Source organism: Leptopilina boulardi, unplaced genomic scaffold, assembly GCF_019393585.1.
Source record: "Leptopilina boulardi isolate dan_hultmark-lab unplaced genomic scaffold, ZJU_Lbou_2.1 LbouV2_165, whole genome shotgun sequence".
NCBI lineage: Eukaryota > Metazoa > Arthropoda > Insecta > Hymenoptera > Figitidae > Leptopilina > Leptopilina boulardi.
In genome coordinates this window covers 2422937-2437512 of record NW_026137713.1, presented here as the reverse complement: position 1 = coordinate 2437512, position 14576 = coordinate 2422937, and the positions used below count along the sequence as shown (strand labels likewise).

The following is a 14576-nucleotide window of genomic DNA, read 5'->3' as shown; positions in this document are numbered from 1 at the left end:
ATTTCAAAATTAAAATTTCTCCAAATGTAATTTTTGAAGAAATATTTCCCTAGAGATATTTTCTTTCTCTCCCTCTCTTTCTCTCTCTCTCTGTAAGTTCAATCCTGTCTTACCATTTTCGGTTCTTTAAAACTTTAAATCAATGTTTTTCAAAGTTTATAAAAAAAGAAAAAAAAAATTATCGTGAAAAGCAAACTCGGTTTGCTTTCAACCAACACGAGAGAGGATAAATTACCAGTGAATCAGATTTCTGATTGGTTCAGACTACTGGCTCCTGCTTGTTGCTGAGCAGTTCGCAAGAAACTGATTCTATCACGTGCCTCGAATCCTTTTCTCATGTGTATAGGTATAATACTTACAATCAGCAGCCTTGCACTATTTTTGCTCCTCCAAAACGAAGGAAAAAGTGGATATATATTTTGTAAAGTTGCTTGAAGAAATTTGTTAACAAATTTCTATTTTTTATTTGAAGAAAAGAATTTGAATTACAAAAAAAGGTTTCAATAATAAATAATTGAAATTGAAAATCAATTTATAGTTGCAACTAATATATATCACTTTTCAGTCATCAGACATATTCCAATTTGTAATCTTGACATTTTCATTCATTCGATTCTTTTCTTTGCAAAATTTGTGACCTCGTGAACATTATCATTATCATTAACTTCCACCCTCCTTCCTTTTTACTCGCACAGCTTTTTTTTTTTTTGAAAATTGAACTGAATTTTCGCTGACTTGCGGATATATTTCGCAGTGGGATATGGCAATGAATCAAGTTTTGTTAGTAGGGACAATGCAAACATCAATCCAAGAGGAAACTGACTGTACCTTGCGGGCGGAATTGTAATTCTGGGGATTTAGGGCACGTGGTTAATGTCACACCTGGATTTATAGGAATGCATCCATCCAAAATTTAGTTCTCCCTCCCATACTTTGAAATTAAAATGAAAGTTTCGTGTTCTCTGCTACAATGTTGTCAATGCGAAAGGGCAGAATGAATAATTGATGCGCATTTACTTCAAATATATATAAACGAATCGCGTTTTATAATGATAAAGTAACCTATATATATACTTTCTATATTTATATATCGTTTAAATTTATATAATATTCTTATTTGAGAATATTATTTTATATTATATAAAATATTTACATAATATTGTATATATAATATCTATATAGTTTTGTGTGTATTTATAATATTTATAATATTTATAATATAATAAAATTACTATAACAAAATGCGGGAAGTGTTTCAATAAATAAAAGTTATTTATTTATTGTTTATTTATATAATAAAATATGAAAATATATACTAGTATACATATATGTAAAATATAATATCGAGAATGCTCAAATTAAGAATAAAATTATAAATTGCATTTGGATGGATTAAAAAAGAAAAAAGTTTCAAAGATTAATGTTTGCCAAATCTATTCTTCAAAATTTGAAAAAATTGATGGAATATATTTAATTGATGTAAATCACACACATAGACGGTGTGTTATTTCAGATGGTTCCAGCTTTACAGTAAAAAGTCATTAGAGGATAAGAAATACGACCCTCTCTTCTTTTTTTTTTTAGTTTACCATAAACTCGAAGCAGATTCGCCCCAATAAAATTCCATGGTGTATATATAATATCGGCATTTACGCTATAAATAGGGTTCTAATAGATCCACCCCAAAAGTGTACAAGTTTGTCTAATATAAAAAAAAAAGAAAGAAAGATCTGTCTATGCGAGTGATCAATTGGTTTACATAGACAAGGCACGTGTTTATTCTTTTCAGTGAAGCGTGTAAGTAAAATCCCCTATAGTCAAAAGCTTCCTTCATCCAGTTCAACTCTTCATTTTTTTTCCCTATATAAATATCAGTATTATTATTATTATTATTATTATTATTTTAAATTTTAATCATACAATCGCTGGTAGTTATAATCGTTGGTAATTACAATCATTGGTAGTTCCAATCATTTGTAGTTACAATCTATGGTAATTTCATTTAGTAGTAGTTACAAACAATCGTTGATAGTTTCAATTAATAGTATAGTAAAAATTGATTGAAGTTACAATATTCGAGCGCAGTTAAAATTAATGTTACTTCCTTAGTTATTTTTACCAAAAATTTTTTCTTTTGATTTTTTTTATAAATAGCTGTGCGACATTGACATCCATTAAAATGCAACTTATGCGTTGAGATGCTTCGGAAAACTGTCTAATTGTAGTTGTTTAATGTTTATGCACGTTCTGTGCGCATTTTCCCCTTCTCTATATTATAATATACAATGGGCGCCATGCAGCGAAGGGCTGGTCTGTTTGTGTATTTAGGACATTTTTCTAAAAAGGGATCGTCGAACATTTTGACATGACTCCACGCCTCGTAGGCAAATTTTACTCGCTTTTCTCCTCCAGGTCTATATATATATATATTTGATTTATACTGACTCCCACCCCACTCTCCCTTAAGCGTGGCAAATTATTTTTCTCATCCCCTCTCTCTCAAAAAAAAAATCTTTTCCGTTTTTTTTTCACTCTGGAGAATCTAAATTTTTTTTTTAAAGATAAATAATATATTTCTATGCAATAGGGAGTATATATTTAATAATCTACTGATGGAGATTAATGTTTATTTTACTAAAAATATTAAACAAATGATTAATATTAAATTTGATAAATTGGAATATTTTTTTTTTGTATTTTTTTCTTGCGTAATTTTTTTCCATCGGTGCAAAAAAATTTTGTGTTATACAATTTAAATATATTTTTAATAAAATATAATAAAAATTGTATTTACTAATTTGATATTTGTTTTTTGTTTTAGGTAAGAATCACTCTTTTTTTGGCGCTGAGTCCCTTAATCGTAAAGGTAAAAAAAGCAAATTATCTAAAAAATAATAATGATTAAACAGGTGATCAAAATTTATTTCTTTTCTTAATTTTATGTAATTTTGTTTTATGAATAAAAATTATACAATCGTAATTGCAAATAGTTTAAAATTAGAATGAAATTCAATTTAAATTGAAAAATTCTGGTTTTTGATTACTGATGAAATCATTATTATGTATTTAATATGTAAATGAACCGCGTGAATTCGCATTCTTATTAACCCACATAGCAGATATATATACAAAGCGTGAAAAAGCCTTCTCGCGACTTCTATCAAGTTCAACATTCCTCTGAACGTATAGTGTCATTAAAATCTAACCATATGAATACGACCCACGATACAATTTTCTTGCAAAAAATATTTGCATTGCGAAATCAATTGCCAATCTTCAATTTTCGTATTTGAATCTTGATCTCAATATTTTTCAAGGTAGAATTAATCTTCGCATTTTATGATCTAATAAAACAATAATATAATAATTTTTAGTCTTTCATTTTTTTTCATTCATTTTCATTTATTCACTAATATTCAGATTAGTAAATTTTTTTACTAATTTTCAATAAAATATTACTACTTGATTTAGTAATCGACATATATTAAAGATCAAAGTTTACTGTGACAGCAAAAAATTCGCTGCCACAGCAAATTTCTTCTATATTTTTAAACGATCGTAAATTGCAACTATGTCTTGGAGAAGAATATATTTTACAATAATTCTCTCGTGTTCTCTTTAGCATTTTGCAAACTTGTAGTTGCATAGGAGCAATGACCATATTAAATTGAAAACAAGCGGAAGTGAATGCCAAAAGAGTCAAAAGTTTTAAGAGAAAGAGAGAAAGAGATAGGGTTTAAGAGAGCAAATCGCATATGGAAGCTGAAGGAATTATGCAAATTTTCCATTTAAGCAAAGTGGAGTTCCATTCCAAGTATATAACAAGGTGACAAGGGGAGTGTTCAGTAAACAAGCTTCGAAAAAAAATAACTTTTATTATCATTATATGCTCCCATCACCGCACTGATGCTTATACGGATCTTTATCTCGAACATATAGTAATTTTTTTATTCAACTTTTTTTTGCTTCCACACTGTCAAAAGATGAATTTTTGTTCAGGTTTTATAAGCCCTTATATATATGGACGAAAAGCTGACGTGCACGTATCATAAACAAGCTTTTAAGGGATTGAGCGCAAGGGATGCTGAGCACAATAGATACATTTTTAGGGATTAAAAATACTATCTCATTGTCATCACTATTGTCGTTTTGGAAACTTATAACAATTGAGCTATTATTTAAAATATATTGCTACCTATTAAAGACAGAGGAAGAGAGATGAGCAGATTAAAGATTTAAAAAAAATTTTCGGCAGTTGGTTCTAGAAGACCTTGTTTATTAATTTTATGACATTTTTTCTAAGTTTTTTTTTTAAATTTGAAAAAAGAATCAAAATAATCCTATTTTTATTTATTGAAATTTTTTTTTTTGAGATTAAATCTATCTGCGCAAATACTTTTCTATAATTAATGTGTATAACCGGTGATAATAACAGCGTTAATAATCGGAAGATTCAAGTTGTAAACCTGATATAAGTTGCAAATATAGTCTACCGGGTATTTACGCAACTGTACGGGGAAATTTACCATATATACTAGAATATAGAAAGCCCGCGCAATTTTTCATTAAAAAAAATAGCACTAATCATGAGTCATTGCTCTCATGTATTATAAAGTTGGAATTTAATATATATGTTGAGAAACATCGTTATAAATCGACGTATTTTTCTTAACATATAAAAATACAATTGAATGTTGTAGCTACTTTTGTTGTACACTAAATAAAAAATTGTCTTAAATCAAAATCGTGAAAATTGACATAGAAAACAAAATTGTGTAAATATAAATAAAAATTCGATTAAATTTGAATTTATGAAATAGAAAAAATATTGGGTAACAATAAGAGAATGTGTCAGTAAAATTACGTTAGAATTTTCTATTGTTTCGAATTCAGGCGACTAAAGCAACATAAAACAATAATCCATTGATGTTACGTAAGCAATTAAGGTTTGGTTCCGCCTCTTATGTCTGTGGCCTGTCAGAATTGGAATCAAGTTTCTTGGCTCAAAAGAAACACACATATACACCAACTCGTGTCAATGTTTTAAGTCAATTTTATATATATATGAGTGTAAACGCTTCCAGCTATTAGACTCTAAACTTAAGCTGACATGATAGAACTGGGACATCCGGGGCAAAATAGAATGCAGGAAAAAGGCCTTCCTCAATGCAGAGAAGAGAGAACTAGTAAACGAGCGCATAATGTAATGCTAATTCCCCGACATCTATAGACTCCGATATATCGTGATATATTGTGTATTTATATATATTATATACATATGCCTTTGGGAAAAGTAGATCGATGCATAAGGAAACCATTTTATACATATCATGCTCGGGGTGGTCTATTTGATGCAGCTTTCGGTCTATTTGAATAATAATGTCTACTATTTACTTAATGCTCAACATGTTCGTTTAGACATATCCTTATATTATAAATTCTGCAATTAGTCACGCAGAAACGATGAAAAATTTTCCATATAACAAAATTTATTATATTTATTATTTGGAATTTCTATAATAAAAACAATTTTTCTTATTGTTTTTTTTGCATTTGTTCTACACTGAAGAAAAAATTCTGGTTAGATACTTGTTAGGCTAACCAAAATTCTGGTTAAATTAACTAGAATTCCCTAACCTGAATTCTAATCTAAGCAGTTTATTTCTGAATTTGACATTAGGTTATTTTCTTTTAAAATTCGTCCGTACAGTAGAAATTGATTTCAGATGAAAATTGTTTGGAAATTTTAATGTCTTGCATTTTTTTTTTTTGTCTTGCACTTTGGACGAAATTTAAAGTGGTTCCCACGAGCAGTAAATTACATATACATAATATATAAACTGAAGGGGAAATTTACCATTGGCAAATTATTGAACCAATAATGGTAGCTATAATAATTGGCAACTTCGTGATCATCCCAAGAATGATTTTGCTATTGAATTATTATGGATCGGTAAATGGAAGTTAGAGATTAAAATTATTGGACCAATTTTGATAGCTTATATATACATTGTCTTTTTTACATTTACTTTTTACAATTTTCCACTAAATGCAGTGGAAAATTATTTTCCGATTGTACTTTTATAATGGTTCTAATTCAATTAAAAATGTTTCTTATTCTTCTAGAATCAGAATTCTAGTAGCATTTTGAATTATTTTCAGAAGCTAATTATAATACTGTTCTAATTCTGAAAAAGTTTCAATTTTATTGTATAAATAAATTGTATAAATAAATCTAATAATTGATAAAAAATGTTTTGGAGTATTGTAAAAATTACTTCATATTTCGGTGCATTTCGTAAAACTTTATTAGTGTTTAAAACTTCTTTTCTTTCGTACATATATAATATACTTACGTGTTCAACGCTTTTTTTCAACATTTTACATAATTGGAGTTAATTGACTGGTAAAACTGAGCATTTTGCAACGCGAGAGTATAATTTTCCCCTGTGGCCCTTTCTCTTTTCTACCGGTCCAGATATATTGAATAGGTGAGGCCGTTTTAATGCGTCATGTTTTTAGAATAACGTAGAGAGAGAGATGATAAGAAATAGAGCGTGCATATATGCGCCAATACGTGATATGAATCATGGCAATATTTTTCTCGATTATAAAAAAAAAGAACCATAAAGTTTTATTTAGTTGGAATATTAAATAAAAAAAAAAATCATTTTTATCCATTTCATTTTTAATCTTTTTTTTATATTACCGTTTCTCAGAATTATTTCGTTAGCATTATTATTTTTTGTAACAGATATTATAATGATTGTTGGAGAGAAATCTACTGCTATTATTTTTCTAAATTATTTATTTTAGTAACCTGGTTTTTTTATTTTTGTTAAAAAAAAATCTATTTCGTAAATTTGTTTATTGGAAAGTAAATTTTTCTAAGGATATATTTTTTGTGATTCACAAATCAGTATAATGAATCATTGTACTTACAGCTTCTTCTATATAGAAATTTGAATAGATTTTTGTTGGATTTGTATGCCTCGAGCTAAAAAGCCGCACATATATAATATGAATCATTCTCTCTAGGAAGGGCCATAGATTCAACTGACCCGGAATTTAGATTTCATCTTCTCTCGAATATATAATAATTTATTTATAGTACGTGATCTAAGCTCAATCTCAGTTAAATAACCCTTGGTATATTATATCTAAATAATTTTTCTCGTATAAAAAGTTCAATATTAATTTTCCATTTTTTATATGATTAATATTAAAAAAAATTATTTTAATTTCCCTATTCTTAGAGAAAGTTTTGTAATTTTATAAAAATTTTTAAGGTCTGGTTTTCTGTTTCATACTGCGGAAATTGCAACTCGTGATTTTGTAAATATAAACCGACCGGAGGTGTATGAAAATAGACGGGGAAATTTAATCTTCACGTGTGTGTGTGTGTGTCTCTTGGGTCCAAGAAACAAATGTGTTTAAAAAAATTAAATGTTTCTCTCTTTCTCGAGGGACTTTTTTCTCATTGAGATAATTTAGTATACAAAATTTTTTTTTTAAATATAACTTACGTGATTTACTATGACATAAAATTATTTCGAAAAGTTTTCGTTAGCTTTAAATTTAAATGAAATTTCAATAATTTCTTTTATTAAAAATTAAGAAATAAATTTTTGTGTTAAATATTGAAAATTACTTTTAGAAGCACACAAAACGATTTATACAATTCGATAAAAAAAAAAACCTCTTTGTTTTCTGACTCACACAACTTAAAACGATATCGTTGTTATGGATTCTTGTTTTACCGATAAAACCAATTCAGAGGGAATTATAATTGAAAAAATTACTATAATTTCGTAATAAAAGAATAATCTCAAAAAAGAAATATAGGAAATAAAAAATTGTATCAACGAGATAAATTTTTCTAACTAAATGTGACTTGTTTTTATTTACATATATTTTTTTTTATTTATTTACTTGTTTCTTTAATTAATTTTTTTTTATTTTCTCTTTATAATGTGTATAGAAATGATCTTCTTTAGTGATACAATTTCATGACTTTACGAGGAGGTCAGTCTGATCTTTATAATCCGTTAATTAATGAGAGCATGCCTTCGTTCAGCGAATAAACTATATTAATTAACGCCAAAGCCAATGCACTTTTACTTTCGTTTCGCCTTTGTTCCATATGTAGGTAATGGTCACAAACAATTGTACAGTGAAAAACAATAGAAATTTCCCTTTCTGAAAATTGTTTGACATAAAAAAATATATTTTTAGTTTTTATTTTTTTAAAAATAAAATTAATTTACAATCAAAAATTGTTTTTTTTTATTTTATAATTTCTAAAAACCTGCTAAATTAAAACTTTGTTTCTCATAAATATTTTTTTTACAAAGATAAAAACTTTCCGACTCATATAGAAAATGAAATTAAAATGACTAATTTCCTTTCGAGAGCGTTATTATATAAAAAGTGGATTATTTTCTTGTCAATAAAAAAAAAGAGACGGAGAAAAGTTTTTAGAACGATGTTCATCATCGTTTCTTTAACAAATTTGTCCACCTCTCTTGCCTTTGCCGCGTGAATGCTTTTAATTTCAAAGCGCCCCTAGTGTTTTAGTATTTTGCTAAAAAGTTTACAAAGTACCTCGTTAACAACGAGTCTTGTGATCGCTATTTTATATATATAAGCAATTTTTTCCTCTTTGACATATTCTATTTTTATCTTTTTTTTTCATCATTCTTTTTTAACCTGATTACTGTTTTTAATCTCCCGCAATTTTTACTGTTTCATATTTTCTTTTTAGACACTTGAAAATATTTTTTCTTTCTTGCTTTTATTTCTAATTATACTTAATTTCTAATCAAAATATCTAATTACTTTTAATTTTTTTTTTAATTTTATTTTTTTGAAATTGAATTAAAATTTTTAAAAGTGTAAATTTAAAATTCTACTATATTTAGGTATTGAAATTTTTTTTTTGCATTTTATAATTATTGTATTTTTTATTATCGATTGCACTTTCGTTTTTTTTTTCTTTTTTTTTTTTGAAAACGGGCGCGGGTTTATCGTAATTATTGCGCTCTTTTGCGTCTTGTTTAAAAGCGTGCGAGATTAAATGAGATAAAATTCTACTATCGTGCTCATTCGAGCCGATCTTCTCTCTCTACAACAACAACATATCTAAATTAAAAGACGTATCATCGGCTATACGCTAATTTAGAATTTTTCCACCCTGCGGGTTAACCAATTTGCGCATGACTCGTCTTGTAGTGCATCCGATTAGCAGAAGGACGTAAAGCAAATGAAATTCTTTTATTTATAGAATATTATAAGTAAAAGGGTTCCATTACAATAAAAAAATTCCGATAAAAAATATTTACTTTTATCTTGTTTCTATATTTTCTGTAATTTCTGATCTTTATATTGCTTTACTTTATTTATTTATATTAACGTATACTTTAATATAAATTATTTCTATACAAAAATGAAATATATTTTCACATATTTTTTTATTTCTTTTTGTTTTTTTTAATATGTTAATTATTTATTTCATGTTTGCTATTTATTATTATTTTATTGTTATTTTGTTTATTTAATAATTTTTTCTCTATTATTTTTTTTTTTATTTAACATTCAATCTAATCTGGTTTTATTTAAATACAAACTTATATATATTTTATCGCAATGTCAATGAAGCAAATGATAACCCAATTTTTTACGCAATCGATAAAAAAAAATATTTATTGATGTGATAAACAAAAGAGAGATAATGAATCTTTTCATTTATATTTGAAATTTCTTTACGGAAGCCAGACGAGTCGATGATCTCAGCTTTTGCATTTTCTATTTTGTTCCAATATAATATATATATTTGTCAGTATAATATGTTCGAATTCCGATAAAGATGAGATATATAATTGTGCGCGCATATAAGGCATAAAAAAAAAGTAACGGAAAAACAAATGTTACAAAGTGAAAAAAAGTGCAATTATTCTTCTTTATTCGAAAATAAAAAAAAAAGGAAAATGATGATGGCAAATTATAAAAAAAGAACGAAATTTCCTGACATTCACTATCGGCCAATCACTTCAACTTGTGCAATTAAACGCACCAACTTTCCATGTCTCGAAGGTAGAGATTTATTTTCATTTTTATCGATTTTAAAATCGTTAAAGAATTTTATTTCTTTTTTTCTAAATTTATTTTATTATTATATTATAATTATATTATTTATTTATTTATAAGATTTACGAGACATAAGCCCTATTGTATAATTATAATTTCATATATATATATATATTTATATTATTAGTGAGAAAGAGGGAAAAAATCTTCGCGATAAAACTAATGAAGAAGAAAAAATTTCATGAAAAATAGTTTTAGAATATCGTAGTGTCACATTTGTGTGTGCATTTTTTTTTTAATATTAATGTTTGTAAGACTGCAGCTGCAGCACCTGCAGACTTTTCAACCACTAACCACTCGTTTCTCCCCCCCCCTCCATAATTTTTTTAAAAAAGTCTACTTGTCCTCTGAACGTATATAGTTGCATCTGCCACTGTGTTATGAGTCGCGTGCCAAGCATTGCTCCAATTACGTCTAATTACTTAGATATATACTCGTTATTATTGGAGCGGAATTCCAATAGAGAGTCGAGATAATAATTTTTTTTTGTCGAAAGAAGAAAAGTGTCCGAGTTTCATGTATATGGAAATTAGTTAGAAAATTCTGGTAGTTTAAATGTTGTTTTTGTAATTTACATTCATTGTTCTTCCAACATTAATTTTCGTGTTTCTTTTTGTTGTTTTTTTTTTTGAAAAGAATAAAATATTCTAAGCCTAGAAAATTCTCTCTTTGAACTAACGATAGCGATTTATTTGCAAACGATCGTTAAGCTCCAAAGTACATCAGGGACTGAACAACATCATACGACCAGGTGTATTTTGTTGGGGATGCTGTATATATGATATAAAGGCTCCTTTATAAAGCGACGCCTAATAATTTCCTGTAATTACGCATAATGAAATATTATGTAATATTACAAAATGGTGGCAACTCGCAATTTATTTTCGTTGTAAATTACAGTTCGAAGAGCTCACTTTCCTGGGGCATATATAAGTTTCGTGAAACTTTTAAATCAGTTCAAGCTTTATAACGGAACATTCCTATATAGTAATATAATATTCCCTGGAATTTGCTCGTTCATATATCTTAAAATTCTTCCCAATTTCAAACAAATCGTTCAATAATAAAATTGAATAATATTAACTAAATATTTGGTTAATTTAAGCAAATATTTGATTCAATTAACGTTTGCATATATGAATTTTACTCTTGGTGAAAAAAATGAATTAGTATTTATTATCGAAAGAAATTATGAATTTATTATTTTATTTGAGAATATGTGTAGTATATAAAAATATTGTATAGAGTAATTTGTGGTAAAGCTCTATAAGTCATTGATCAACATAAGGCTATCGCGTTCAACGTTCACCCCGCGGGCAACTGGCACTTTGTACAGTCGATTGGTATACATATACAGGACCCGATTCGAGGACACGACTGGCTCTCTCGCTTCCGAGAGAAAATGGAAGAGTGAGAGACTATACATATACATAACCAGATAGAAGAGGGTGAGCGCGAGGACTCTCGAGATCCTTTTGTTGTATAGGTTATATTATACCTATATAGGTATATACTCTCTTGAGGTTGATTCGCACGAATTGAGACGGGAAAAAAAAGAGAGAGAGAGAGAAAAAAAACCCTTCAATTCGGATTGTGCATTTCACAAGAGCGGTCTGCCGGACCATTAAACTCGAATCGTCTAACCCAACGACTAAATTAGGTTTCAACCCCACCTTTCATTTGTTATCTCTAAACCACACTGTACTCTACCTTCAATCAATTTTAACAAAACAAAAAAGAATAATGAATAATTGTAATTTTTTTTTAAAAAAGATTTTTAATTTTTTTAAGCAACTTGGTAGTTACTGTCTGTATGGTAGTTATGGAACATAATGTAATAGGGGAGACCGAGGAGGAAAGTAACAGAGGAGGAAAGTAACAAAGCTTATAACTTTTAAACAAATTATCGGATAGACATGGTTCAAACATATTTTTAGTCGGCACTGTTCCCCCTTCCTCCTCCATAGTGTGTCCGAGCCTGACAGGAAAGGTTAGGTCTGATTCCGGTGTGACGTGCAGAAAAAACGTCAAAAGTAAGTTTTCGTTCAAATTTTCAAAGTCTCGTATTTCTTTAATTTTATTGTTTTTCAAAATGTGCCTTTCGTTATTTTATAGCCTTATTATCTGTCTTTAAGTTGTGCTTAAACAAACAATTTAACATTTGTGTAGTTTTAACTTTTTTGTTGACATACAAGAAAAAAGCGACCGAGGAGGAAAGTAACACGCTACTTTTCTCCTGTTGTCGATATTGTCCATGTTTTAACTAATGATTGAAGCAAATCGTATTTAATTTTACGAATGACAGAGATTTATTTAAGAAAAACCTGTGATCTAGGTAAGCATAAAATATCTTTAAGAAAAAAAATGAGCTAAATTCATAAAATGTTCGAAATATGTGCTAAATATGTCCCAAATATGTGCCAAATAAGTATAAAGTGTACTTAAACTTTTATGTGTTCCTAATAAAAATATTTCTAATTAATAATAGTCATTAGTCTAAAGAATTTTACATAATTTTATACTGTTACTTTCCTCCTAGGAGCTTGTTACTTTCCTCCTCGGGGGTCAGGAGGAAAGTAACAGATGAAGAGCTTGCGTAAAAGTTATACTGTGAACTGTCAATTTATTATAAATGTTTAATTCAAATTTTATTTAAAAGGTGAATGTCCAAGCTTTCATTTAATATATTGGACAAATTTATCCGACAAATATTTTTAATGCTAGCATAAAAAAACTGATTTTTGTTACTTTCCTCCTCGGTCTCCCCTATGGAGTTATAGTTGCAATCAATGGTAGTTACAACTATGGTAGTTACGATATTGTTGATAGTTACAATTGTTGCTATAGTTACAGATATTGAAACTAGCATTTATATAAACTACCAACGATTTTAACTAACATTACTTGTAACTACCATTGTTTATTACTACCAGCGATTTTAACTTCCAAAAATAGTAACTACCATTCATTAAAAGTACCGACGATTACTACTACCATTTGTAATACTACCATTAGTAACTACCACCGTTTGTAACTATCAGCGATTATAACAATAATTAATTGTAACTGATCGTAGTTACAATTTTCGATAGTTACAATCACTGGGGTAATTATAAACAATGGTAGTTACAATCGTTGGTAGTTATAACTGTTGTTAATTACAATTAATGGTAGTTACAATTAATGGTAGTTTTAATTAGTAGTAGTTACAATTAATGGTAATTATAAACAATAACGGTTACAATCGTTGGTAGTTATATAATTGTTGTTAATTACAATTAATGGTATAGTTAGAAATTTTTTTAATTACAATTTCTGGTAGTTACAACAAATGGTTGTTAAATTCCAAGAAACATTATTTTTCAATTAAATAAGGGTAACTTTTTTATAAAGAAAGAGAGAGAGAGAGAGAGAGAGAGAGATTGCTTTTTACGTAACACAATATAATAATGAATGCGACCCTTTGATTATATTAATATACCGAGTTTTCGTTATACTTTCCTGTATATATATCATTAATAATTGGTCGCGTGTCCGGCACGTGTTATTACCAAATGGTGACTGTGAATACGATTGTATAACGTTAATAATAGGGTGAAAAAACTTTGTTGTACTTAAAATTCCATGTTTTAGAGTAAAAATTGATAATATACATTTTTTTCTATATTGTGGACAAGAGAAATATTTACTTTCAAGTTTATCGAACCTTGACACATTTTATATGCAAACGCATGTATATAACCATTGCTTCCGCTCTATTCACAAGACAAATTCACATTATTTTGGAGTTTAAATAAATAATTTTATCATTTTAAATCTCGTTATTGAAATTTTCTCTCTTATTATTTTTCTCTAAAATATTATAAGAGGTTTTTTTTTAATCACGGTTATTATAAATTATTGTTTATTTCTAATTTCTTTTTCGATTAATATTTTATTAATATAATTATATTATAATTATATTATAAATATATTATAATTTTATTGTGATTATATTTAATGTAGTTGCATATACACAAAAAGTGGTATACTATTTAATAAATAATATCAGACAAAACCAAGTGAAACAATTTTATCGCACATAAAGTTGCATCTGCTCTTCAGGAAGTGTTTCTTTTTTAATTAATCTCGTCACGTCATTATTTTCATGATATTCGACGTGTATGATATTTTTACATACACACATATATATATGTATATTCACGTATAAAAGCCGAAGAACAAGTTTTTGTTATTTATCACACGAGAGAAAAAGAGAGGGAGACTTCCTTCTCCCGCGGGGTTTTTCGCGTTATCACTCTTCCTTTTTATGCAACTTCTCTTTATTGTGTATATGAACACTCTGTGTGTGTGTGGGAGAAAGATTTGGTTTGTAATCGCAAAAAGAAAAAAAATTTTTTTTTTAATACCCCTTTCCCCCCTTAAGAAGA

At 27.9% G+C, this 14576-nt stretch overlaps 1 protein-coding gene across 13 annotated transcripts in view; it reads left to right on the top strand.

The window, feature by feature from the left end:
• Positions 1-14576, top strand: part of LOC127277340 (disabled homolog 2-interacting protein) — a 218779-nt gene that overhangs the window by 168639 nt on the left and 35564 nt on the right. Inside the window, exon 1 of one of the 13 annotated variants that reach the window (XM_051298405.1) lies at positions 9846-10092. The exons of the other annotated variants lie outside the window; for them this stretch is intronic. Coding sequence (XP_051154362.1) covers positions 9924-10092 — 169 coding nt within the window. The 5' untranslated portion in view covers positions 9846-9923. Of the gene's footprint in view, positions 1-9845; positions 10093-14576 lie in introns of those variants that run through there. 13 annotated transcript variants of the gene reach the window in all.